The sequence below is a fragment of the Alexandromys fortis genome, unplaced genomic scaffold (genome assembly GCF_014885135.2).
Source record: "Alexandromys fortis isolate MF-2015 unplaced genomic scaffold, M_Fortis_MF-2015_v1.1 scaffold_97, whole genome shotgun sequence".
NCBI lineage: Eukaryota > Metazoa > Chordata > Mammalia > Rodentia > Cricetidae > Alexandromys > Alexandromys fortis.
This window is the reverse complement of record NW_026067981.1, coordinates 3,525,447-3,552,992: the sequence shown is the minus strand read 5'-3', so window position 1 is coordinate 3,552,992 and position 27,546 is coordinate 3,525,447. Positions and strand designations below refer to the sequence as shown.

At 46.2% G+C, this 27,546-nt stretch overlaps 1 protein-coding gene and 1 long non-coding RNA gene across 2 annotated transcripts; one reads left to right on the top strand and one right to left on the bottom strand.

The window, feature by feature from the left end:
• The first annotated feature begins 95 nt into the window (after window positions 1-95).
• Tbx19 (T-box transcription factor 19) lies at window positions 96-21,564 on the top strand. The gene is made up of 8 exons (XM_050158433.1): window positions 96-292; window positions 6,973-7,237; window positions 8,535-8,669; window positions 11,298-11,359; window positions 13,097-13,158; window positions 15,831-16,019; window positions 19,317-19,452; window positions 20,290-21,564. The coding sequence occupies exons 1-8, from the start codon at window positions 96-98 to the stop codon at window positions 20,582-20,584; spliced, it is 1,341 nt and encodes a 446-aa protein (XP_050014390.1). The 3' UTR covers window positions 20,585-21,564.
• LOC126511352 (uncharacterized) lies at window positions 18,644-27,546 on the bottom strand. Its single transcript, XR_007594670.1, has 3 exons — window positions 27,452-27,546; window positions 22,717-22,834; window positions 18,644-19,284 (listed from the first exon to the last, which is right to left on the bottom strand). It is a non-coding gene; the product is annotated as an uncharacterized lncRNA (long non-coding RNA).

The window sequence follows — 27,546 nt, the reverse complement described above, 5'->3', positions numbered from 1 at the left end:
GCTTGGGGTCGAAGAGCCAGCAAGTGAGGGGAGGAAGGAGCTGGAAGCAAAGAGCAAAGAACGGCTCTCAGCAAAGTTTGCGAGGTCCTATAGCCATGAGTGAACTGGGCACGCAGAAGGCTGGTGAAGGCACGGTGTCTCGCCTGCTCAATGTGGTGGAAAGTGAGCTTCAGGCGGGGAGGGAGAAGGGAGATCCTACAGAGAAGCAACTTCAGATCATCCTGGAAGATGCCCCACTCTGGCAGAGGTTCAAGGAAGTCACCAATGAAATGATCGTGACCAAGAATGGCAGGTGAGTTTGTCTGCATCCTGCTTGTGCTGGCCTTGGGTGGGCGAGGAAGGTCAGACACCCTTAGTGCTGATGAGGCTGCCTGCCACTCCTCCTTCAGAGGCTCCAGGCTCTCAGGGAACACCTTACGGAAAGACGGAAAGACGTCTCAGCTGGCTGTCACTCAGCCAACTTAATTCATGTCTCTGAGATCATCAGAGCAGTGGAAGATGGAGCCACCTGTCTTACACACACATTAAACGGAGGATTATTATGCAGGAGGGCATGCCCCGTGCACCGGGGAAGTGGGCTCAACTGTCAGACACTGGTATTAATTTTTGACTGACTACGTACCCCGGAGCAGACGTGGGCACAGCCCTGTTCAGAGAAACGTAAAAGTTGATTTTATTTGGAGACTACACAGTCTCCTCTTAAACACAGCAAACTTGTCAGACCATTTTGATTAGTCGAAGCCTGGGATGGAAAGGGCAGATTTAACCACCTTGCCTATCCCTCCACCTGCTTCCTCGAGGGCGAGTGCTCCATTAGGATTGTGTGTTCGGGACTGTGAGAGCGAACGAAGCCGCAGTACCCTGTCTCAGGGACGAGAAGTTTTCTTTTTCTAGCCTCCCCTGAAAAGAGTGGGGATTATAAGTACGGCTCCCTGCTGGTCTGGCTCAGGTACTGTGAAGTTGCGTCTGTTAAGGGGCTTCTGAGGCAAGCTTGCACTTAGCAGAGGAGATGCGAATGTTCTGAAAGAGACTCGCTGCTCAGGCGCACTGCCTCCCGATATGGCGCTCACGTACCTTTTGGTACCCACGGGCACAAAAGTATGAAACACCGAAGGATGTCTGCAGGAGTGCCGGCTGAGCCAGGACTCTTATTCTGACACCTGGAGGGAAGTTTTGCTTATGGAGAAAAGTTGAAGCCAGTCGAACTTCAGGCTGGCTTTTGTCCTTGAGTAAAATGCTTCAGTTCTTGTTGTCTCAGCGTTCTAATTTTGAATAAGACACGGCATGGAAAATGAGCTATCCCTTTGCAAAGCTGAGAGAATTATGAACCTGAGAGCCGTTGCGTGACAGTAAACTGCTTTGTGAATCAAAGTTAGACTGTAAATAAGTGCGTTTTCTAAACTGCGGTTCCAGCAGTAGGGAAAGGATCAGCCTTGAGTGATAATGACATTTTCCTTTCTGAACAGACTCCCATACGTGTACTCTACATTTTATTACTCTTAATACTTGAAAATTTCATTTCTCTCGTTTCTTTTCTTGATGGAAAATATTTTTAACGTCAAAGAATTGCCCCAAACTCTTAAGTGGATTTGGTCTCTTTCAAAGATGAGTGATGTTGTGATTGTAAAAACTTAGTCAGGTCTGGTTGTGGGCAGAGCACTCAGTTTGTGCTTTATTATTGTGTAATCTCACAGGTGCTTAGATCCCATATTTGTCCACCAAAGTGACCCTCTATTACAATATAAATAAGTTCAACCAATAGATTAAAATATGGTCCAAGTGTTTTAGGAAAGGCAGTAAAATTTTATGAGACATTATTAAATTCAATTTGATAGTAAATTATAGCAGAATGTACCTTTGCCATTCAAAAAGAGTGCTGCTTACCTTTTTTAAAACCTCCGTAAAATTTCAGTATTTAAAGTTTAAAATTATGGAAAAGCTGTTTTATTGCCTGGTCCTGTGAGCCGCTGACTGGCTGAGTTTTCCAGAAGCTTTGGTTAGATCAGTGAGCTAAGCCTTGGGCACGTGTGCTCCACGGCTCCCTTTCCCCTTCTTTCCGCTGTTCCTCCCCATTACAAATTTAACAACAGCAGCAAATACTTTAGTCATTTGGGTTTGATAAGCTTTCAAACACAGTGGTAACTACAATACTCCCCGTCTGTACTTACCTTCCCCTCCACCATTTAAGCTAGGAATTTATGTGTTAAGTTGCAGGAAAAAATTCAGTTCTGCCTATACAGGCAACTAAATTAAATATCTTCCCTCCTCCCTCCTTTCCCCATCCTCCTTTTCCTCCTGTTCTTTTTTATTCTTTCTTTCCTTTCTTCTTTCTTCCATTCTTATCTTTCCCCTCACTCCCTTCCTCCCTCCCTCCCTCCCTCCCTCCCTCCCTCCCTCCCTCCCTCCCTCCCTGTGCCTTTCCAGTACTGACTGGAGACTGCCTACATACTAGGCAACTGATGTACTACCGAGCTGTATTCCCAGCCCTCTTTCGAAGGGTCTCACTAAGTTGCCCAGGCTGGCCCTGAATTTACTTTGAATTCCAGGTTTGTCTTGAGCTTTTCTCTCTCATGCCTTGGCCTCCTGCGTAGCTGAGACAGGTAGCCTGTGAGCTCAGACCCAATGTACTTGTTTTCTTTACCTATAAACATCTTCATCTGAGAGACAAGTAAGTGCTGTATTTCACGTATAGTTTATGCGGTTTAATAATTTTGAGTTAGTTAAACTCACCTAGTACAGAGTTTTAAGAAGTTGGAAGCATTTTCTGACCTATCTGGTGCTACTGGACTATCATACACAGGAGCTGGGGAGGCAGGGTTGGAATAGGGGGTGCTAGTGATGTGCTCCTGCTGGCAGTTTCCAGGGAGGGCAGCACAAAAGAGAAAACCGAGGGTTACATCTCAGGCAGGTTCCTCTCCATGCCTGGGTAGCCCAAGAGTCGTTTTCTCTACACTTTACAATCACAAGTTACAAAGATCATAGGCACCTGCGTAATCTGCTCCTCCCCCGATGCTACTGCTCTTTCCCCTCTGACTGGTACATGATTGACAACTGCGGCTGAGCTTATGCCTGCTTACTTTCATGTACTAACATTCATGTGTTTCGTAATTATACAACATATGTGCACATGGACACACACACACACACACACACACACTCAACCCTGACAGCTTTCGTGAGCTTCTGGTGACTGTTTATTGTTTGGCAAGGAGAGTGAAGGCTGTTTTTGAGCAAAACCTCCTGATTGTTCCCCTCCTTGCAAAGTTGGTCTCGTTGCTTCCACTTTTCTTCTGTAGCCCCAACTCCTGCTAACCTCTTCCAGCAGGGCTCTTTCCCAAGATTCCTGTTGGTGAAATAAAAACTGCTAGCTTCACAAGAAAACCAAAGCCAAGTTTGTGGGTAAAACTCAATACCCATGACCCATCAAGCATAGTGTTTGGGGACGAGTTGTTCATGTTTTCTCATTTTCTCTGCTTACCCTCTCCATCACCCCCTCTTCCTCTTTGTGGAGATTTATTTTCAAGGGTGAATTAAGTGCTGGTAATCTGTGAGTTAGAAGCTGATTCCCATGTCTCCAAACTCTTCAGAGACTCAACCCTCTCTGTGCTTCGTCATGCTTTGAGGGAAAATGGAAAAAAAAAATCACGTTGAATAGAAGTGGATTTCATCTCTGATAGCAAAACCTTGCCACGAGTCATGATTACAGGTCATAGGTGATGTTTCAAGATCACTGTGGGTCAAGACAAAGAAGGGGCAGGGGAAGATGAGGTGGAAGGAGATTAACCTGGCTAAGAGGGAGGTCTAGTCTGATTCTAAGACCTTTGACAAACGGACAGGCTTATTCATTCCCCATTGTGATAACAGAAATTAAAACCACACGTCATTGTTTAGTTCATCCATGTGGTGATCTCAAAATCAAGGATAATTATAAAGTTCTTGGCAAACGGATCATTAAAGGGTATGAAACAGTCGATCATTCTATTATTTTTCATATAAGACCTCTGTCCAAGCATCTTTATTTAATTGACAGAATTATTATGGGATGTGATTCATATAACATATCACTCATACACTTAAGGCACACAGGTCAATGGGTTTGACATATTCCTAGAACTGTTTATCCTTCTCCACAACTGATGTAGAACATTTCATTGTCTTTTCCCCACCCAAGAACCCTATATCCCTTGACCCACTAGTTTGCCTTTCGCCTCTCTAGATTTACTTATTCTGGATTCTAGATTTACATATAATGCTATATGTGTTTCTTTGTGAAAAATTTTCTCTTAACCTAGTGTTTTCAAGGTTCATGTGTGTTATAGCATGCAGCAGCACTGTGGACCTTTTGTGACCAAATATCACCCCATCATATAGATATAACATATTTTGCATCTATTCATCATTCAATGGATCTGTCCATTTTTGTAATACTGCTGCTATGACATATGTGTAATCATGTGTTTTCATCCTGCCTGTATACATTTCTAGGAGCGGACTTGCAGGATTAAATAATAATACCGACAGAGTGACTCTACCATTTTGCATCCTGCACAGCACTGTGGGAGGGGCTCCAGTCTCTCCATGCTCAGCAACACTTTCTGTTGTCTTGCTTTTCTACAGTAGCTGTCCTTAAAGGTGTGGAGTGACATCTTTCTTGTAAGCTTTAAGGATGAATAGTGATGCTGAGAAGCTCCTTGTGCAGTCCTGGTTTCCTTACAATATCAAGTCTATCTGAATTTAGAAAGAAGGAAAAAATGCCATTAGGGGCTCCTTCTTTGTGACTGAGACCTCACACAACAGAGTTGAGAGATGAAGAAGGGGTACCCAAGCCTATTGGAACATCCTACAGGGGGTTTCCTTCTCATTGCCCCAGCAGATACGGCTTTTTCTTTTAGTCTCTCGCCTAATAGGCTTATTGGAAACTTGGGGCCTCTGTACTAAAACAGGGGTGTAATAACACCTTTTTGTAGTGAAGGAAGGCTTAAGTAAGGTATAACATATACTAACCCCTGGGTGCATATGGTAACTATTATCATTGGAAAAGGACCTTGCGCTAAATCATCTTGTTAGTGGTAAATGAGAACTAGGCTCTCCCAGTGTTTGATGTCACGCCTTCATCTTGAGCAGTTGCATCATTCTGTGCTCAGTGTGACGGAACAGACACGCTTCGCAGATTTTGCTCTTGTTTAAAATAACCTGCGACAGATGCATCCTAGCCTCACAGTGCTTTTAAACTTTAGTCCACAAAACAACAATTTATTTGCCATGCTTGTGCTCTTTCTTTCTTTCTTTCTTTTTTTTTTTTTTTTTTTTTATAACACAGGGTCTTACGATGTTATCTGGGCTGACCTGGAACTCACTATGTAGACCAGGCTGGTTTTGAAAGTGCCACTCTTTCCTTCACTTGGTCTCTGTCACTATTCACGAGTGACCACACGTCACCCTTGTAAGGTTTTTTTTTTTTTAAATAATGTAAAAGAAGAAGAAGAAAAGAAATCCAAAATGTATCACTTTGGGGAAAGCTTGGGGCCAGAAGACAGAGACCATCTGCGACCATACCTCCTGTGAACAAGCCATCTTCCCAGCTGTCAAAACGACTTTATGGATCTCTCTGATGTCTGCATTTATGTTTCTTTGCAAATGACATGTGTGCGTTCAGTAACCCCTCTTGTCTACACCGGGCCAACACTATTAAACTAATTGAAAATGTCAAATACACAGAGAAAAGGAATAGTTCAGTCTGATGTCAAGAGAGAGTAACGGCGAAAAACCGCTTCTATTGCGTCTAAGAAAAAAAGCAGAAGAAAGAGGAACAGGGAAGATGCTGCATCACTAGCCTTCCCGGTGACCTGAAAGAGAAGTCATCTCCAGGAGGACAGTGATATGGGACATGTGATTCTCAGCCGAAAATATGGGCCGGGAACACATTATCTGATGCATTTTCTCCCGTAGACACTTTATTTCTGATGCACGTACTGAGGCTCATTTATTGAAACTAGTGTCACAGCAAGGAGGCTTTATCAAGCTGCAGGAAATCAGTCAGCTGATTCTCGTGAAGTATTTATTCCAATACCTGGTAAACGTGCCAAGTATTGGCACTCTGCCCTTAGCCTCGTGACCTCCAGCTGGCCAGTCCTGTTGCTGTTCTAGAATTTTACCTTGGGTCACTTTGGACGTTGGGAGCACATGCGGTTATCTACTCTGTCCCTGGTTGGCACTTCCCTTGTCTTTTCCTTTTGAAAACAGGAAGTCTAGAAAGAACTGGGGGAACTTAGTGATGGTGGCTATGTGGTTTCTCTTTGTGGGTAATAAGGAAGCTATAGCATTAGAAGTGAGATATTTAGACAGATGTTCTAGAGGGTTGAAGAAAGACCAGTGAACTCATATTTAATCTCAAGACTGATTTGCCTTAAACAGAGATCCCCACAAAATGGTCAAAGACAGGCGGGGTTTAGGGTGCACACAGTCTCACATTCCTTCCTGTGTCCACAGTGAACTTGGGTACGGTAAGTCTCTGAGAAGTCCTATAGGAAAAGAACTCTAGCTGGTCCCTCAAAATCCCGCTTCCTGCTTGCTCTCCCACGCAGCCCTCTACGTGCTGCGTCCTTTATTCCTAATCAGGGTTCCGTGCGAGTCTGGGGCGGGTGGGTCTCTAGCCTCAGGATGCTAGAGACAGAGCTGCGTGAGAATGCAGCATCTGAGGACACACGTGTCTGTATGTCCTTCTGTAGGAATTGACTAGACCGGTGGCCCGCAGATTTTAACACACAGAACAGTGTTTTATAGTCAACCTCAATGCCGAATGCATTAATAGAAAGAGGCTCTGGTACTGGGGCTTTGGTCTTAGCTGCTGTCTGTGTGGCCTCCCTTCTAGATCATTCCGTGGAAGGTCTCAGAGGCAGAAAAGCCGCTGGGGCAAAAAGGAGAAGGGATCCTCTAATGTCCCCTTTGGGGGCTGTTTCTGGCTTCTTTCAGACGGATGTTCCCTGTGCTGAAGATTAGCGTCACAGGGCTGGACCCCAATGCCATGTACTCCTTCCTGCTGGACTTTGTCCCGACAGACAGTCACCGCTGGAAGTACGTCAATGGGGAATGGGTTCCCGCAGGCAAGCCGGAGGTCTCCAGCCACAGCTGTGTCTACATTCACCCCGACTCGCCCAACTTCGGGGCTCATTGGATGAAAGCTCCTATCTCCTTCAGCAAAGTGAAGCTGACCAACAAGCTCACCGGAGGTGGGCAGGTACGCGCAGCCTCCCCACACACCAATCAAGAAATATCAAGGGTGCATTTAAGCAATTAGAGGGGTCCTCACCGGCCTCTTTGCCCACAGAAGCCGGTTATTTCCTGGAGTCCAAATGTAAACAGGAATAAACAGCTCTTAATTGGTGCTTCAGTTTTTAATGGACTTCCTGACGTTAAGAGAACGGGAGAGAGTGCGCTAGTTTACTTAATCACCAGGCTCTTTTCCGTTTTGTCTTGCCTGCGGTGCTTTTTACCCAGCCCAGGGAGGGAGATGTTTGTGGGTACCAGGTTTTGTTTTCCTCTCCCCCCACCCCTTTTTTTTTGGTGTAAGTGGCATTTTGGCAATAGACAAATACCTTAATAAAAAGCTGCTCCTAAATGAAATAATTACTTCTTCTGCTTGGGCATTATGATAATTATCAATAGAATATTGAATCAGCTTTTTTTTTCTTTCAGAAAAAAATCCAAACAAACCTTAAATAAGGAATGTTTTATTTAAAATCTCCAATTAGGGTAAACACGATGTGGAGCCTTTTTTCCTCCGTTTCTGTAGCAGGTTGCAAATCCAGCTCCCTGGGTAAGGCTGTTAGTTGCTTTATAAAATGCAGACCATTTGCAGGCGTTGGAGATGGGACTTGGGGGACAAGGCCTGTTCCTCTCCCCGGCCTTCATGCTTTGCTTTGTTTGTTCTGAGCCTGGGTCTTTTCCTTTCTCTCTGTGCTAAGTGGCAGGGAACACAGGAGTTCAGAGTTTAGGAGGTAGAAGTAATGCACCCCCAGGCTTTGTGTTAGCCAGAATATTCTTTATTAAAGTGCAAATCTGAAGGTTGCTTGTTCCTGCCTCACCATATCTCACAGCACAAGGCTTTAAATAGTCTTGCATTTAAATCATGAAGAGTAAATTTTGCATAACCTTCTGATATTAGATTTCTTTACCCTGTAGGCACGGCTAACAGTTTTGCATTCCTGGAATTCTTCACATATAAACAAATATATATTTAAACAGATTGAAAAGTATATTGTCATACTGAACACAAAGGCAGCAAGAAATTGGAAGCTGGGATCTGGGTAGACTAGAGAAAGCTTAACTTTGGCCATTTGCCTCTGATCCTGGTGTGAGTGTCAGTGAGAGGCTTGCTGAGAATGCCTGTAAAAAATGTCCCCGTTCATTTTCACATAGAACTTCATGTGTCTGTCCCTAGCTGGGGTGGAGGAACCCACGGCCCTGGCTGGCTGATCAACTATGATGTCCTAGGCTTAGCTTTGCCTTCTAAGACCTTTTCTCCCCTTCAACAGATAATGCTGAACTCGCTACATAAATACGAACCTCAGGTTCACGTAGTGCGTGTTGGAGGTGCCCATCGAATGGTCACAAACTGCTCCTTCCCTGAAACCCAGTTCATTGCTGTGACTGCCTATCAGAACGAGGAGGTAAGCAAGTGTGTGCCTGTGTCTCTGTGTGTGTGTCAAAGTTACATGGAAGTGCATGGTAGAGTCGGTGGGATGTCTTTTTATTGCCAGTGAGTAAGACTGAACAGAATTTAAGTCTTGAGGATTTGGACTTTCTCAACAGTGATAAAGCTAAATAGTGAAGTCAGTGTAGAGTTTCTCACGCCTACCTCCTAACTATTCCACCAGCTCCCAGGGACACCAAGCCTTCACATACGGGTCTTTGGGACACACACAAGATCCATGTGACAGCAGTCCACCAAAGCAGCCTCTCCCAGGGCGGACCAGACACACTTGTATATCACTATAAAATTGCTGAGTCTATTGGAGATCTGAGTCATTGTTATGGTTCCCTTAGTGTGCTTGGTCGGTAGAAACTGGTTCAGACTGGATCAAACTGGTTCAGACCAGTTCAAACCGGTTCAGACCAGCTCAAACCAGTTTAGATCGGCTCAGAGCAGATCAAACTGGTTCAAACCGGTTTGGACCGGTTCAAACTGGATCAAACCTGTTCGGACTGGTTCAGACTGGCTCAAACCTTATCAAACCAGTTTAGACCGGTTCAGATTGGATCAAAACAGTTTAGACTGGTTCAAATCGGTTCAGACCAGATAAAAACTGGTTTAAACCAGTTCAGACCAGATCAAAACCGGTTTAAACCGGTTCAGACTGGACAAACCCACTCAAACAGGTTCAGACTGGATCTAACTGGTTTAGACCAGTTCAGACCAGTTCAAACTGGTTTAGACTGGTTCAAACCGGACCAAACTGGTTTATACCAGCTCAAACTGGTTTAGACCGGCTCAGACCATTTCAGACTGGATCAAGCCGGTTCAAACTGGTTCAAGCTGGTTCAAGCCGGTTCAAACCAGTTCGGACCGGATCAAACCGGGTTCAGACTGTTTGAAACCGGTTCAGACCAGATCATACCAGTTTAGATGGATTCAAACCAGATCAGACCGGTTCAGACTGGATCAAACCGGTTTAGACCAGATCAAACCAGATCAAACCAGATCAGACTGGTTCAAGCCGGTTCCTACCGGCTCATATCGGTTTAAGCAGTTCAAACCGGATCAGACTGGTTTAGACTGGTTCAAACCAGTTCAGACCGGTTCTGGTTCATTTTGTAAATATCAGCTCTATGTTTCTTTCTTTCCTCTCTTAAATGACTCGATAGTACATAGTGGGTCCCTTTCTATAAAGTTACATCCAGCCATATCTCTTTTTCCTATAACTACTCTGGTATTTGCTTATATAGGTGTATGACATTCATATGAGCAACCTCCTGCCTCTAGCAGAACTTAAATTGCTTTGTTTTTAATTATGCTGCTGGGGAAATCAATCTATCATAGTTTGCTTAATAGTGAACACTTAGAGAAAGGATTGTTCTGCACAGGGAATATGTTGAGGATTTTGATATATGTGCCAAGCTTTCACCCCACATAGAAGCAAACGCTTTCACCCCTCACAATCTTAGCATTAAAAAACTGATAACTTCTGGCTGCTTAAACATGTTTCTTTATGTGGAGGCTTTAACAGAGCCAGGCAGCAGGACTAGCATCTCTGAGGAAGGTTTTTACAGTCTGCCATGTTTTGTCTCCTTCGAAGGGCCCTGTTGGTCATCAGGTTGGAGACTGGCATCTTGGTTTCCATATGTGAAATGACGTTGCAGACCTAGCTTAGGGCAAGCATACAGAGAGAGAGAGAGTCATTGCAGTTCAATAAAGAAACCCAGGCTCTTGGCAGAAGCCTGGCAGTGGGCCAGCAGGAACAGAAACTGCCAGATCCTCCCCACTGGTGCTGTCTTTCAACACCCCAGTCTCTCAGCTAGCCTTCTTCTCTCCACTTCTCTCTGGGAGGAGTCGGTGTTGAAGGAGATGGCCCAGACAGTGGTCCCTGCCCATCTGCATGCTGCTCGCTCTCAGCCACTGGCCCTTGTCACTCAGTTACTGAGCATCTGGGAGATGCTTAGAAACTTAACCTGGTCACAGGTGCCAGACAGTTCTCTCTGAACCACCTGCCTGGCGAGGGCTATCCTTCTAGCAAATTCCCTAGCCTGGCTTAGCCATCCCTTGAGTTTGAATGTATTCCCTGCCGATCAAGCTGTGTAAAATCTAAGCACAGACCCTCCTACTGCTCACACGGTTTCCCTGAGAGCTGAGTCAGTGTGGGGCTGGCTGAGAGAGTCAGAAATCTCCTTTGCATGCAGTGCCAGCTTCACTTCCCACCCAAACTTTCCAGGCTTAAGCCAAGAGAAATAACAGGGCGTCTGCTCCTGACCTATACCCCTTCCCCCTTTCTAGAAAGAGCTGTACTTTTACTTTTCTTTTCTTTTCTTCCTTCACACAGAGTCATAGGCTCTTGCAGACATCAATAGTTTGTTTGCTATTTCTTCTTTGTGATCCCAAACGCTGTGCCCACTTGCCTCACTTTGCGCATCATTTGCTGTGTTTGTCCCACAGCGCAGTGGTCAGTGCAGAAGTGAACCATGGGACATGGGAAGGGAAGAAAATAGGAAGAGGGAATTGTGACTTTACAGAAGTTCACGGGGAGACCAGGGCTGTGTCTGCAGTGCACTGTTTCGGTAACCCATCTTCTTGTCTTTGCAAGATAACAGCTCTCAAAATCAAGTACAACCCTTTCGCCAAGGCCTTCTTGGATGCCAAGGAAAGGTGAGTGGAAGGATTTCAGTAAGAATTTGTGAACCAAATTCTGCAAACATGGGGCTTCCTGAGCAGAACTTGAGCTTGAATTGCCTTTGCTAGAAATATGTCGCAATGGTCAGTTTAGTGCTGAACAAACTCAAAAACAAAATTCAGACCAAATGACAGTAATTTGTCCCTAGAGCAGCTCCTGTAGGTCTACTAGAGCCTGCAGCTGTCAGGGTTTTATCAGCCTTGTTTTACTGTGGGTTATTGAATGTAGCACAACCACCTAAAATGGGATTTAGGTTTTAAATAATTTTCTCCATGCTTTCCCAACTTTTGAAGAATATGTATGGTGTTTTACTTTAATTTTTGAGACATGATCTCAGGCAGAGCAGACTGACCTTGAACTCACTGTGTATCTGAGGATGATCTTGAATTTGTGATCTCTCTGCCTCCATTTCACAAGGGGTTACAAGCATGAACCGCCATGCTTCACGTACGTGGTGCTGGGCAGTGAAGCTAGAACTTTGCGTGTGCTAGACAAGAATTCTACAAACTCAGCTATAGTCTCCAAACCATGAATATGGCTCTAGTAATTCCCCCCGTTTCTCCATGTAGGATCTCTGTACTGGCATGAATGGTGAACTAGCAGTTTGCGCGAGTGTCTTGCCAACTCCCCGCCTTTTTTGCCATGGAGGCTAAAATGAAAGAGCAGTGTAAACCATTCCTGTCCCTATTGACTCCTAAAGTACAGGGAGGGTCACCTTTGAAGTGTCCGGACTTTACTGACCAAGCTTCAAAATTTTCACTGGTTTTTTTTTTTTTTTTTTGTTTGTTTGTTTTCAAGACAGGGTTTCTCTATATAGCTAGCCTTGGCTGTTCTGGAACTAGCTCAGTAGAGCAGGCTGGCTGGCCTCAAACTCACAGAAATTAACCTGTCTCTGCCTCCACCATCCCCGGCTTTCACTGATTTTTTTTTTAAATAAAATGTCTAATATTTCCTTTTCCTTTTAAAGGTTATGGATTGATAGACAGCCATCTTTAATGCTATGCCACAGGAATCTGTTCTGTTCAATGCCTGGGCACATTTTGATGATGTAGAGGACAATGCTTAGATAAGTTTTTGAGATAACAGAGGTCCTAAAGAACAAGTTGATGTACATGAGGTGACAAAATCTACATCAAAGTGATAGTAGCATGCCATGATAGAAAGAATTCAGAAATCCACTGGGCTGTGGTGCTCATCATGTCTTTAATCCCACTATTGGTGGATCTAATATATCACATATGGATCGTCCCAAAACCCTGTGCAGTTTATTATTATTATTATTATTATTATTATTATTATTATTATTATTATTTTCTTCAAGGCAGGGTTTCTTTGTGTAACAGCCTTAGCTGTCCTGGAACTCGCTCTGTGACCAGGCTGGCCTTGAACTCAGGGATTGAAGGCCTGCACCACCACCACCACCGCCTGGCCCCTGTGCAGATCTTAACTATTGTTATTACTGTCTCATCTTGTGAGGCACGTCAAAGAATCATAAAACCAATCAAATCAAAGTAAAAAGTGATGGCTGTAGGACTAACGGGGAAGGAAAAGTAAACTTGTTCCGTGTAGACTCAGTGTCCCTGGGAAGGCAACCTGGGGAGGATAGCAGCTTTGATTGCTCTTATTCCAAGAAGTTTATCACCCCCTGCAGAGAGATGTACGTGCTTTGCGCGGGACTGTAACAGACTCTGTGATCTTCATTACTCTTCCAGAAACCACCTAAAGGACATCCCGGAGGCTGTCTCTGAGAGCCAGCACGTGACCTATTCTCACCGTGAGTGGCGGGATAGCATGTGGGAGGCATGTGGGGCCACACGGGAAGCTGTCTCTCTTTATGCTCGCTTTACTGTCGTGATTGTGTCGGGCTTAGTCCAAACCGAGACCCCCATCAGTCATTCCTCTAACCTGAGGCAAGTGTCTGCCTTTCCTAGAGTTCCTAGAGAGAAGCCAGGTTCCCAGGCTGAAGAAGCCCAAGCAAACCTTAGGTAGGACCCTGGAATGGAAGTCATTAATGTCGCCCGCTCTAGCTCTCTGATAAGGTCTCCTAACAGGCATCCGGGCTTATTTTCTCCCTTCACGCTTTCCACTCTTGCTTCTTTGGTCTGAAGTTTTCATTTTCTTCGTTTTGGGGTCCTCGTTGCAGCGCTTCAACAGGCTGTGGCCTCAGGTGTTAGAATGTAGTTGAGTTTTCTGGAGGGCGGGAGACCTGGAGCTCCTCACACCTATGATTCTGAGGTAGTACCGGGCATTCCTGGTGGAGCCTCTTTCTCCATGCCCCAGCACAGCAGAGGCCTCAGGGTGGAGCCAGACTTGTGAAGTGGCAATGGTAACCCTAGAACAGTGACAAGGGAGTGAGGCTCACTTCTGACATACTCATTTTTCTTTTTAATTGAAAATAGATTCTTCTCTTAAACAATACATCTGACCCCATTTCCCCCTCCCTCCAGCTCCTCCCCCCTCTCCTCTCCCCCAGATTTACTTCTCTTCCATTTCCTTTTCAGAAAGGAGTAGACCTCTAAGAGACAACAACCAAACACAACTAAAGAATATACAATAGGAGGAAAAGAGCCCCAAGAGCAGGCAAAAGAGTCAGAGATTTACCCACTTCCACTGTTAGGGGTCCCACAAAAACATCAAGCTGACAGCCATCACATATATGGAAGACTGAGTGCTGACCTGTGCAGGCCCTGTGCTTGCTGCTGCAGTCTCTGTGAGCACGTCAGCCCTGCTTAGCTGACTCAGTCCTGACTGACAACCCCTTTAGCTTGATGCTGGCAGAATGTAGAGAATGATTCTTGCTGCCCTGTGAGAGCTTTGGAATTCTTCACCCCCTCCTAGCCCCAAACTGCAGGTCATCTTCTCTGCAGATTTGTCAGCAGAGCCTTGCAGAGAAGCCATTAGGAAAGCCTTTTAAAGGGACTGCAGTCAAATACTCTCTTGTTTAGGTTACCACCAGGGTGGACCCACCCCAGCTGTAATGCTTTCAGCAAATAGCCTGAGGTGCCGACAGCACTGGGCAGACTAACTGCCCTTGGGGTGGTGTGGGCTCTGCCTTGTTTTTGCCAGAAATTAATCCTGAGTTTTGGCTTTGCCTACTGAACATCTGACTCCTGAATCTAATAATCAATATAGAGAAGTTTTAAATTTCCTCTGAAGTGTCTATGATTTAGACACTAAGAAATAGACTGATTGATAAATAGAAGTATATATAAGTTTTAAATTTCCTCTGAAGTGTCTATGATTTAGACACTAAGAAATAGACTGATTGATAAATAGAAGTATATAAATTATAAACATGAAAGAATATGAGAGCCATACAGAAACACCAGAGACTCAAGGAAAGGGCTTTGTGGTTAAAACTTAAATAGTTTGTTGGGTTACAGAAAGAGCCTCGAGGTGTCTGCTGGTGGGGGTGGGGAGATGGTGGTGTTCGCTGTGGAAGGGTAAAGGGAGCAAGCAGTTCCATCCTGGAGGCCAGGTTGCCTTCCGATGAATCTGTGATGTCCTGTGAAAGTCTTCTGGGTAGGTCTGATAAGACCTGTAAGGGGGAGCCCCAGGGAAAGCTGCTGACTCACTTACACATCTGGATCTCCCCACAAGAACAGCATTTTAGAGCTGTCTCCCAACACGCTGAGGGCCTACATTTGAGAGGTCCTGAGTTCAATTCTCACTCATCCCATGGTGGCTCCCAACCATCTGTAACAGGATCTGGTGCCCTCTGCTGGCCTGCAGGTGTACTGCAGAGCACTCGTATATGTAAAATATAAATAAAATGGGTTTTAAAAAAAAATTTCAAAAAAAAAATGCAGCAGCATCCCCTTCCCATTGACTTCTTCATCAGCTCCACCTGGATCAAGATAAGCCACCCCAAGTGTAGCCACTTCTGAAAGAGCAGTCTGTGCTCTTAACCGCTGAGCCATCTCTCCAGCCCCAATTCCACTTTCACGTTGCTGTGATCTAGGTGATGATCCTCAGTCACTGTGCTCAAGGGGCGGCTGTGGCCCCGGGCTAGCGTCCGTTTGGTATTTAAGCTGAAATAGCTTCTTGTTTCAGGGCTCACATGGCTAAGTCTTAGTTTTTCCCCCCAAACCCACTTAATGTAGGGCGTTCTGGTCAGGATCTTCACCAACCGTCTCTAGGACGTGTTTTGTGGGCTTTTGAAAGTTCAGTGAAAGGTTTGCAGTGCAGAGTTAGCTCCTCATTTTCTATGCTCTCAGAATCCTATTTGTAGGCCCTGCTGGAAGACATCACTTCCCACTGGGTAGAGAAGAGAGGGACCTTCCCTCTTCCTGTGTAACTGCATAACCAACCCGAGCGTCTGCAGACAGGGAGTTATACACACGTCTAATGTTTGCTAGACTGACGTTTACTTTAGTTAAGCCAGAATGACTTTTGCTATCTGATTTTGGTGTGGAAGTTCCTGCATTTTCTTCTTGTCTATTCTAGTGGGAGGCTGGATCCTTTCCAATCCGGATGGCATGTGCACAGCAGGAAACACCAATTACCAGTATGCTACGCCTTTGCCGCTGCCTGCTCCCCACACCCACCACGGCTGTGAGCACTACCCTGGCCTCCGAGGACGTCGGCAGGCTCCTTACCCGTCTGCGTACATGCATAGAAACCATGCTCCCTCAGGTGTGTGGTTCAGCTGATTAAACCCTTGGGCATGTACCTCGGGGGTGCATAGCTGTTAGGAAGAAGTACCTGGAGGTGGAATTCTTTTCATCTATAGTACACACATACACCACACACACACACACACACACACACACACACACACACACACAATGCATGTATATGTATTATTTCATACACTAATATTTGATAGGAGAGTTTAGGCTCCTCACCTTTCATGTGTGGAATTGATCCCAGGGCACATGCATAGTAGGCCAGGACTTTACCACTGGGCCACAGCCCCAGCCCTGTCCGTGGTCTCTAATGGGTATGAAAGGCCTCAACTCAGGGTCCTGATGTACTGATCATTTTAGGCTGACGTCTAATGCTAAGTCAAGTTGCAGGGTCTGAGACAATCATCTCATTGTCCTTGAGGGCTCCTCCCTATCACTGTCCTGGTTCAGGAGTCTGGGTCCAGTGCAGGAGAATCACAGTCCAGTTGTTCAAGTCTTTGAGCTGGCTGCATGCAGACTCTACTCCTACAATTTTCCAGCCTTATTTTAAAATTGGTATTGTCATTTTTCCTTATCGGCTGCTGTCTGGTCAGTCTTGGCCTTCTGCATTCTTAGACCCCCTCTGCATATTAGATTTGTTAAGGAAAAAAGAAGGCGATGAAAGCAAAGATTAATTTTTAATTTTGATCATTCATGCACCACATAACTCCCGGGGATCCGTTACATGCCGGGTTCTGCTTTAGGCACATGGACAAGATGTTCAGATACCTTACCCATGCGGAGGTTCCTGTCCTAACATGAATGGCCAATCCCAAATACACAGATGAGTGCAGTTCATGCCGCGCCGCGGGAGATGGCGCTTTCCTCCCTCAGTGACACCCGAGCTCTGCGTTTGCAGAAGGCTTCCCGGTCATGGGTGATCTCTCCCTGGAAGCCTCAGGACTGCTGCCAGTGTGGAGACAGCAGCTTAACGACCCCGCGAACTGGCAGGGCCTCGCTTTGCTTCCAGGTTCTTCCTTGCGCAAAGCACACGGATCTCCCTTCGGAGCCCTCCTTTAGGAAGGTGATTAAGACCCAGGCTTTCCCCCAGAGGAGCTACAGAAATACATCACGAAACAATCATAATACAGGGGAACGAGTGGTCTAATGGGGGTCTCAGCTGCAGCATCGCCTGGGAACTTGTTAGCTCTCTGGTGTCTCAGGCTCCGCTCTGGGGCCAGAGTGCGTGTTTTAACAAGATCCCCAGGTGCTGGTAGGCACATTAAAGTTTGGGAGACAATCTAAAACACACAGACCAACGGACTGTGGGAAAGAAGAAATGGCGAGTCGGTCGGCCTGGTGGTGGGCAGAAAGTGATGTCCACAGGGAACGGAAGTGGGAGTCACAGGAACGAAAGGGAGGATGATAGGCATCGCTGGCAGAGATGCAGGGTGCTTCCGGGGAGGCAGTCCCCACGTGGACGCAGAAAGGTGAAAGAGCCCTGGCTCTCTGGGGACAGATCTGGACAGAAGGTGGAGGAGGGGTACCGTTGGTAAGAGCTGAGACTAAAGAGGTTGCAAGTGTCAGCCGTGAAAAGCAGCAGCATGCCCCAGGCCTGATTTCGTTTTCTGCTGCAGGACATATTGTCTGAGGTAGGGTGATTTGTAAAGAAAAGGAATTTATTCCCTCACAAGGGAAGCTGGCTAGTCCAAGACCAAGGCACTGGCCTTTCTGGCTGTTGCACTACAGCATGGAGGAGAGCGGGAAGGGGACTACATTCTTATTTATTTATTTTGTTAAGATAAAGAATCCCCTTTCACAGTAATGGTGCCACTCCAGTCATGAGAATTCTCACAGGCCCCACCTATCAACACGGTTGCATTCATTGGGGGATTAAGTTCCTAATGCATGAACGTTGGGAGACACATCTGAACCCTAGCACCAGGGTCGTCAATAGGAATCTCCTCCTTCCTTTCCCCCCACAGCCCTCTATCATTCCTTCTTCATGTATTTTCCTTTTTTTTTAATTTAAAGGTTTTTTTTTTATTGTGTATACAGTATTATGCCTGCATGTATGCTTACATAACAGACGAGGGCACCAGATCTCACTATAGGTGGTTGTAAGCCACCACATGGTTGCTGGGAATTGAATTCAGGACCTTCTGAAGGACAGTCAGTGCTCTTAAGTTCCAAGCCATCTCTCCAGCCCCACATTTTCCTTTCATATACACTACTCATTCAAATGAAGATTCAAAAAAGTACAAGGCAGTATTCTTTCTTTTCTTATAACACTATATACATTCAATGTATACAGTAATATATTGATGCTCACATACACACATTCACACACACACATACAGGGAAATTGTTACTATGTTCAGGGAAACCAACATTCATTCAAAATATGAAATAGGTTCTTCCCAGGCAGTGGTGGCGCACGTCTTTAATCCTAGCACTCAAGAGGCAGAGGCAGTCAGATCTCTGAGTTCAAAGCCAGCCTGCTCTACAGAGTGAGTTTCAGAACAGCCAGGACTACATAGAGAAACCTGTCTTTAAAAGAAGATTCTCGTAGTAAAATTTTAGGATATAATACTTTATTTATTTATTTATTTATTTATTTATTTATTTATTTATTTTGAGGTAGTGGTTCACTTAGCCTAGGATGGCCTTGAAATATGTAGCTAAGGCTTCTGGTCCTCCTACCCCTACCATCAAGTTCTGGGGTTATAGGGGTGTACTTTCACACCTGGTTTATGCAGTACTGGGGATCAAACCTTGGGCTTCATGCACACCAGGTAAGCACTCTGCTAGTCGAGCAACACCCCAGCCCGCCACACAGTATTAATTCTAGTTGGCATGCTGTGTGCTCGATCTCAGTGCTGACTTGTGCCTTCCCGCATCTCCCCATCCCGGGCAGTCCCCATCCCACCCTCTGTGACTACATACCCAATGATTCTGTAGTTGACACCCAGGTGAAGCGGAACGCCGCTTTGTTCCTGGGACCTCTAAGGAGAACAAAGGCCAGGACCTCAGACATCTCCTCTGGGCTTTGGCATCCCTGGGATTTTGTTTAGGGAATGCTGTTATGGTCCATCCTTGAAGGGCAACAGACGATGAAGGGAGTCAGATGGATCTGCGTCATACAGGGCACCTTGTCTATAAAGTGACAACGGCGAGGTGTTTGGGGAGGTTCTCAACTGAGTAGCACCCGGTCTGTAGTTGACATTCAAGAACCACAAGCGTCTTCCTATTTTGTCATGAGATGATGTCACTGGTCGCCATATTGGCATGTTCTGTCAAGTGAAATATTATTATTTACCCAAAGTGAATCTGATAGAAAGCTCAAGCAACAATCTACAAGTTTTCTCGGGACCTGACAGCTGGACTTCCTTATCCTCCACACCTCATGCCAGCATCCTGTCTGTACCCCACACCAATGGACCAATCAATCCAGGACCCGGGTAAGCAACGCCAGAAGCCCGATCTTAGTGGGACTTGGAGGCTTCCTGTGTCTCCCAGAACTCATGGTTTAAGCTATTGTTTTGACAGTAAGCCAGCAGGAAGTGAAAGTGACAACTGGATGGCTCTTTTGCAGCTGGGGATAAACTCTTTGTTTTGTGGCTACAGTATTTTATGGGCTTTGTACCAGGGAGCAGAGTTGAGAGGTGAGGCCCTGGGATGTGAGCATGATAGAAAACACTTCGAGAATACTACATGCTTGACACCACATATTTGTTTTTTAATCTAACCTCTACAACAATTTCTGAGCTATGCAGAATGGTTTATTTCTGAGGATATAGAAAGTGGGATTCAGAGGTATGAAGTTATTTGACCAAGGCCACAGAGCTGATCAGTGGTAGAGGAGCCACACCAAGGGCTTGGGAGGCAATGTCCTGCTGGTTTTATCTATCACATTGTCTGCCTTGGCCAGAGGGAGGTCATACCACTGCTCGTACAGTAGAAGAACCTTCCTTTGACTGCCTTAGCTATGTTAGACAGTTGCAAGGGGGTGTCAGACGATGAAATGCTATTTGAGTCTGAGGAAGGTGTTACTAGCGGGACCAGCACCAGAATCTAGCCTTCTTTTTTTTCTTATTTACCATATCTCACTGAGTCTCTTGGATTTTCTGCAGAAATAGAGACTAGAGACACAGTCCTTGCCATACGGCCCCTTCCCATCACTGCCCATCTTTGCCCTTCTTCTCACTCTCAAGAGGTTCTGGGAATGTACATGGGCTTGGTGGTAGCATCTCTTTGCTGAAGTATCATCACCAGTTCCTGTCTCTCTGTCTCGGCAGTCCCTACCCATGCCTGTGGACCATCAGCAATGGAGGCGGGGGCCCTGTGGCATCGAGCCCAGAGGTGCATGCCAGCACCGCAGGGACCTTTCTCCTTGGAAACCCTGCAGTCACTTCAGCTTCCTCCGTGGTCCCCACCCAAGCAACCACTTCAGCCGGGGTGGAGGTCCTGGGTGAACCTTCACTGACCAGCATTGCTGTATCCACCTGGACAGCAGTGGCCTCGCACCCCTTTCCAGGCTGGGGTGGCCCTGGGGGAGGAGGGCGTCATTCCCCGTCTTCGCTGGATAGTTAGACAGGCTCCTAGGAGCCTACATCAGCAGAGAACTATATGTGTAGGTTCATAGCAATCGCATCTGCTGATTCCAGTGAGTTGGGCTGCAGGATCTCTTCACCCAGAGGGCTGGAGGGCTGCATGGTGACGCCAGAAGGCCTTCCAAAAAAGTGGCTTAGTTCGGGCGATTTGGATTTTACTCCTTGCATCTCCACCATTTCCCGTGGTTCCCCTGCTTTCTCTGCGCTTACCCCTGCCACGCTTAGGTTGTGAAGTCGGCTTTGTCCTTGCGCTCTGTCCACTGCTTCCTTTTCTCTGGAGTTAGTGCAGGGTTAGTTGTGAGGGAAGCTCAACCTTTACCTAGTGAGGCTACTGCGTCTTAGCTCTGCGCAGCCTTGGAAAGGGTGTGTGACCGTCAGGTCTGAGCTGCCTTCTGCTCTCAGACCCTCAGATGTGAGCCCATAAAGTTAACAACAGGAAGCTGGTGTTAAAGTCAATCCCGTATTGTTCGTAGACGTGTGTCTGAAATCGAGGAAATGAGGTCGACTCCCTCACCAGCTCATAATCAATGGCTCCCCATTTCCTACAGAATGAGACTTCTGAATGAGACTTTAGGTGATACCATGTAGCCCAAGGACAGCCCCTCAACCTCCAGCTTCAACTCCTTCCATTAAGCTTGTAGCACCAGTCAAGCAGGCGGCCTTCCCGCCTCTGAACACTGCTGCATTTGCCCTCCTCTGTGCCTGAAGTAGCTCTCGCTCCAGTCCACCTGTGTGAATTGTACCTTCTTCCCCAGGACCTCCGGTGTCAGTCACCTGAGGTGATGTGTGTCCCCTGCTCCCCCATCTTTACCTCAGGCACAGAGCTCACGTCTTTCCGCCTTGTATTTCTGTGAGCGTGTCTGTCTCCCTCGTCGACTGTACGCCTCCTGAGAGTGAGGCCCAGCCTTCCTGTCATTGTGCCCATAGCCCCTGGTATTGTGCCTTGACTACCCTCGGTGCCCAATAAACATTTGCTGAGTTGAACTGGTGTGAGATGTGTGTTTGCCAAAGGGACTGTGTGGAGCTGACGGGGAGGGGGAATGTTGTCGGTTAGTCTCCATTACCGCAGGCATGATCAATCATGTGATTGTAGTGACCCATGGGAATGAGAGAGCTTGTTGGGGACCCCTGGAGCCCTTACAGGAGTATAGATGCCTGGGATGCACCACCGCTGTGGGAATAGAATCCATGGGCTGGCTTCAGAATCTGCTCCTCAGAAATCCTGGGACTTGGTTGAAGAGCTAGGGCAGGAAGCGACTTATTTCAAACAGAGAAAGAGAACGGGGATTACTCAGGTTCTCAGTTCATGAATTTCAGCTTCTACCTCAACCAAGGTCAATGTAGTAGTCAGTGAGCAAAACCATGGCTTCCTTCATCTTTCCTCTTCTTACCCATTGTTGGCTATGCTCATAAGCAGCGAAGCGAGCCTTGCAGGCCTGGGCATTGGGTTCTCTGCACACAGCCACCAGACTGCACTGACTGATGGGGCCCAAAGCTCTCCCACAGTGAGGTCCAGGTCCCACCACTACTCCATCTGCTGAGTCCCTCACTCTGAGGCTGAGGGCGCCAAGTATGACACTGTGAGGTAGGTTTTTGGCCTCTCTATAATGAAAAACCCCATACCATGTGGATAATTGAGGTTCCTTGGAGAAAAACAATACCTCAGATCTCTGGAAACAACAATACCTAAGCTACAGGGTGTCCTGGGAGTTCATTGTACTCCAATTGGGGTTGCCTGGCTAGAGCTCTGGGCCACTAATTGATGAGAATGCCCAAGGCAAGCTATACTCATGTGGCTGTCCTTTGAAAGGGTGCTCCATTATCATGTTCCCATGGCAGTGCTGTAGCTCAGGTCCCCAGTGTCTCTGTGACACCCTCAGACATCATTAAAGTCCTGAAACATTAGCATCTCTGCCAGGTGGTATTTTGGTAAGTTTTAAAAAGTGGCCATAAACCTAGGCGGTGGTGGCACACACCTTTAATCTCAGCTCTTGGGAGGCAAATCTTGGTGAGTTCGAGGCCAGCCTGGTCTCCAGAGCTAGTTCCAGCAAGCCAAGGCTACATAGAGAAATCTGGAAAACAAAACAAAACAAAACAAAAATGTGGCCATACCTCATTCTGTCAGAGCTTTGAGTGACAGCCGCTTCCAGTCCCTGGTGAAGGCCTTGTCCCGGTTGCTGTAACAGTGCCTTGTGTGCCAGCGGATGGATGTGTTCATGTCTGTATATGCCTATTTTATTAAATATACAGGTATGTATTATTAAAATATGAGAGCCCGTCTTCAGCTTCACCTTTCCCATACCTCCCAGCCTAAAGCAAACAAAGCATATAGTCCAGAGGATCCAAACAACAGGAAGCCAAGAGCCTGCATTCTTTTCCATTCACCTGCTCCAGTGGCTCCGAGCCTCTGCAGAGCAATACAGCATGCAGCAGCTGAGCAGGAGGTGATAAAGTCTCATCAGTGTTGTGGGATGCTCAGCTTGGGGTCTGAGCTGGTTTATATAGGTATGCAAGTGATAATTGCATCTGCATTTAGGACCTTCTTGCAGTTAGTTATCTAGCCAGAGCCATCGACCTTCTGGTCTTTTCTCCAAATAGTCAAGGGCTAATTTGCATTTGGGAAGAGCAATAGTATTTATTGAAATGGTATCTGGTATGTTAGATGAACCTTTGAGGCTGTATGCTGTTTCCTCACTCCCGTACTTTTATCCGGATGATTATAAAACACAGCTGGCACCATATCAGGTCTTCAGGCCTGTCACGTGGAATTTATGAGATGACTAGAATCCCACGTGAATAGAAAATATTCTGTAATTCTTCCAGCTAAGTAGTAGATTCTTCTCCTCCTATTCTATTTTGCTGTATTCCATTCTGTTTTCTGTTCTGTTCTAAAGCCCCGCTGCTCCTTTTCCGGCTTTTATTTGGACTTGTAAGACTCCACCAACTTTTTCGTCCCTGAGTGAGCCAGCTTGTCACTGACCTCCACCCTGTGTTGGAGCCAGGCGCTCTAAGGGATTGTGGACTCCCTTCCTGTCACTCAGTGGGCATCCCTTGAACTTGGAGGAAGTTGTGGAGAGGCAGAAGGTGCAAGGGTATTGTTTCCATGACCTGAGCCATCGACAGGGTGTCTCAGTGAAGGCTGTTGTCATTCCGTCCTAAGACTGGTAGAAAGCTGGGTGAATAGCAGCAGGCTAACGGGCCACATAAAATTACCCTTGCACAGTTGGTACACCACATCCTTTTCCCAGGGCACAAGTCTCTGCTGAGGGTTACCACACTCCCACTCAGCTCCACCCCACCAAGCAGAGATGGTTGGATTGGGATTTCTTGTTTATACCACAGTCCTATCTGTTACAGGCTGTGTGGGGCTCCTCAGACCACAGAGGGCTAACTAAGTAGCTCAAAAGAAGAAAAGAAATGGGGCCTCAATTTGAAATGTATTGTAAACCACACAAAATTAAAAATATATATGAAGGGCTGGAGAGGTGGCTCAGAGGTTAAGAGCACTCACTGACTGCTCTTCCAGAGGTTCTGAGTTCAATTCCCAGCAACCACATGGTTGCTTACAACCATCTTTTATTATATTTTTTTTCCTCTTCTGGCTTGCAGGTGTATATGCAGGCAGATACTGTATACATAATAAATAAATTATATATATATATATATATATATATATATATATATATATGAATGAAGGCAGGCAAAACTTCAGTGTTGGTGCCTAGGTTGACTGGACTTCACTGTCAGCCTGGTCACTATGGCTGTTCTGGGAACCCAAGGTGAAGTAATGACTGTCCTTCATCCTGATAAGTCTTTGGGGTCTCCAAGAAGCAATAAATTTCCTTGCACACAGTACCCAGGTCTACTCTTGTACTTCTTGAACTGGTGACACTGTGGGACCATGTTTCCTACTCCTTGGCACTACCCACATCCAGTGTGAGTGTCTCTTGCAGCTGTGCCATATGCCAGCCATCTGGAAATCCTCACCAATACATCCAGAAGTGTGCTTTGCCAAACACCCGGGTGTCACCAGAGCCAATCAAGGTAGACAAGAAGATGAACCATCTCACTACCTAAATAGTCAAACTTAGTCTTCACTGCCTTTGCTAGAGAAGCTATGGGCCCATTTCCGGGGCTTGACTTCTGTATGCAGATAAAGCCTAGTAAATATGGCTGCCCTTACTGGAGGAAACTGCATTGTGTTCCTCTGAGCGTTGGTGTGGGAGTTGACAGGAGGACGCATTGTCTGTCCCACAAACCCCATCCTCTTTCACTGTCCTCAGAGATAAGAGAAACCAAGAGCAGATGTGGGGACCCAGAAGGTGGAGGCCAGATGGCAGAGGACACAAACTTTGACATTAGGAAGCTCCTCCATGCTATACCAGCAAAATCACGCTGTGTTGGCTTGTTTTGTCGACTTAACACAAACTAGAGTCACCTCAGGAGAGGGAGCCTCCTTTGAGGAATTGTCACCATCAGAATGGCCTGTGGGCAATGCTGCGGGGTCATCTTCTTGTTCAATGATTGATGTGGGAGGGCCTGGCCCACTCAGCGAGGGGCCACCCTGGGCAGGTGGGCCTGGATTGCATAAGGAAGCAGGCTGAGCAAGTGGTGGACTATTATCTGGGTGTTATAAGATGAAATAAATCCTTTCCTCCCCCAAGTTGCTTTGGGTCACAATGTTTAGCACAGCAACAGGTGAACTAGATCACATCATTTCTCTCATTTAAACTGTAACTGCTGGGACTGTCAGCGTCTACCTGTTAGGGCCATAGAAAACTGGAGTACCCCTCTATCCCCTGTCAAGTTACTGCTATGACCCTGAACACGCTCTCCAGGAAGTCACAGTGAGCAACTTTTATCTCATGCCTGAAGGAGCAAAGCTGTGTTGAGTACTTTGCATGTGTTATCTAACTAGCTACATTTGGAAGCCTACAAGTTACCTATCATTTTAAAATGGTTTTTTATACATTTTTAATTTACAAACCAGAGACTTTACTTGTTTAAAGTGTTCAGGTTATTGATGTTTAATTTCTGAGTTACATTTATGTATGTGTGGGGAGGGTGGGGAATATGCGTGTGCTATGGCTCTGAGTGGAGGTCAGGGGACAACTTACAGAAGTTGATAGTTCTCTTCTTCTACCACGTGGGTCCTGGGGCTTGAACTCCTGCTGTCAGGCCTGGCAGGAAGTGCCTTTGCTCACTGGACCGTCTTGCTGGGCTCAGTTGATTGGCTTTAGAAGTGTATTTACAAAGTTGCACAAGCACCCTCATTTCCATCAGCCTGCAAAGATAGCTTATTTCTCTTGGTGGTCCTCACCCACTCCCTTCTTGCATCTCTACAACCCCAGCCCCAGTCAGCCAAGACTACACTTTAGAGACTTTCCCGCTCCAGATACTCCATGTCCATGGCCCCTGTGACTTGGTCTTTTATGGATGGCTTGACTCAGTCTATGATTTTAGAGATTCATTGGGGTAGCATACATTGGCACCCTGTTCCTTTCTGTGCAAATGACATTCTGTCATATAAAAGCAGGCTGCCTCTACTCATTCATCAGTCAATGGGCATTTGGTTTGATTCTATTCTTTGAATATTTGTGTATATGCTCCTATGTGGGCTAGAGGTTGTCTTGCCCATTCTCTATTGTCCAGATGAGGAGGGATGCTCAGAGAGCGGAGATGGGCCTCCCAATGTCATACAGCTAGTAGGAAGCTGAACACAGGCCTCTCTGATGGTAGAGTTACATCCCCACCCATAACTCAGTGTCGTCGCTCTGCCGGGAGGGGACCCAAGCAGGAGCAATTGCATGACTCTGGAGGTACCTCCCTTAGTTTCTTGTCGTATCAACTTGGGTCTTGAGGATGTTGTAAATAAAGCAAAGGGCCTGCTCCTTGGGAAGAAATTTGTCAGAGGCGGCAAGGAAGTGGGAGGCAGAGAGGTGGTCATATGAGCAAGACCTCATGGGCTCCATATTTCAGGGGCCTGGTGGCAGATGGCTGGTTCCAGGAAGGACTAGATGGCAGGAAAACATCTCTGGGTGTTTTCCATAAACCCTTTGGGGCAGATTCTGGTAAAAACTAAATTTCCTGGAGCAGCAGAATACAGAGCTTAAGTTCATTATCATTTGGATTATTAATGAAAATGTGAAAGCCTGCTTAATGAAGCTTGCAAATATTAATTATAATGAGAAAAGAGGGAATCTGGGGTAGATTGTAGAAAGTGCACTTGTTATTCCCCAAAAACTGTGCTGCAAACTGAACATTCAGATCGCTTTAAGAATTCACTTTATATTTAAACATTCTCAGAAGGGTTGAAGTGGAGAAAAACTTTGCATATGTAAGGATTTTGAATTGGGAGGCCATCCGTGTGTTAGGTGACTGTTTGGTGAGCTTCTGCGATGGTCACTGAGCAAAATGATGCCACTGAGTCTTTCTCTGCAGAGGCTGAGGTGCAGGGCCCCTGATGGGGGCTTTTCAGTCTAAACCTAGGACTGGCTTGGGTTTGCCCAGGCCAGGCAGTCACATTATTATATTAGGGCATATCCTTGAGGAGTGATTGGGAGTTGACGATCCTGTTGCTTTTGTCACGTGGGTGACAGGTATTTTAAGAAAAGAGGTAGCCCGGAGGAGACACCGCAGGAAAGCTAACAGATAGATAGCCTGAGTTCTTACTGCTGCAGTTCTCTCAACCTTCTGTAGGTGGCGCAATTGTTCAACGTAAGTCCTACAGAAGAAACAGCGGTATTGAAGCATCTAGAAGACCCAGACAATGCAGTTGCTTTTTCAGTGTAGTCAACTCCGTATGTTTATCTCAGTTTTAGCTGAATCACCCCCAAAACTTGCTTACCTTGAGTCCTAGAAACACTTGCTTGTGTCCTTAAGAATTTCTTTTTTCCAAACGTCCTGTGAGATGTCGCATAGCAGATCAAAATTTAGATCTGC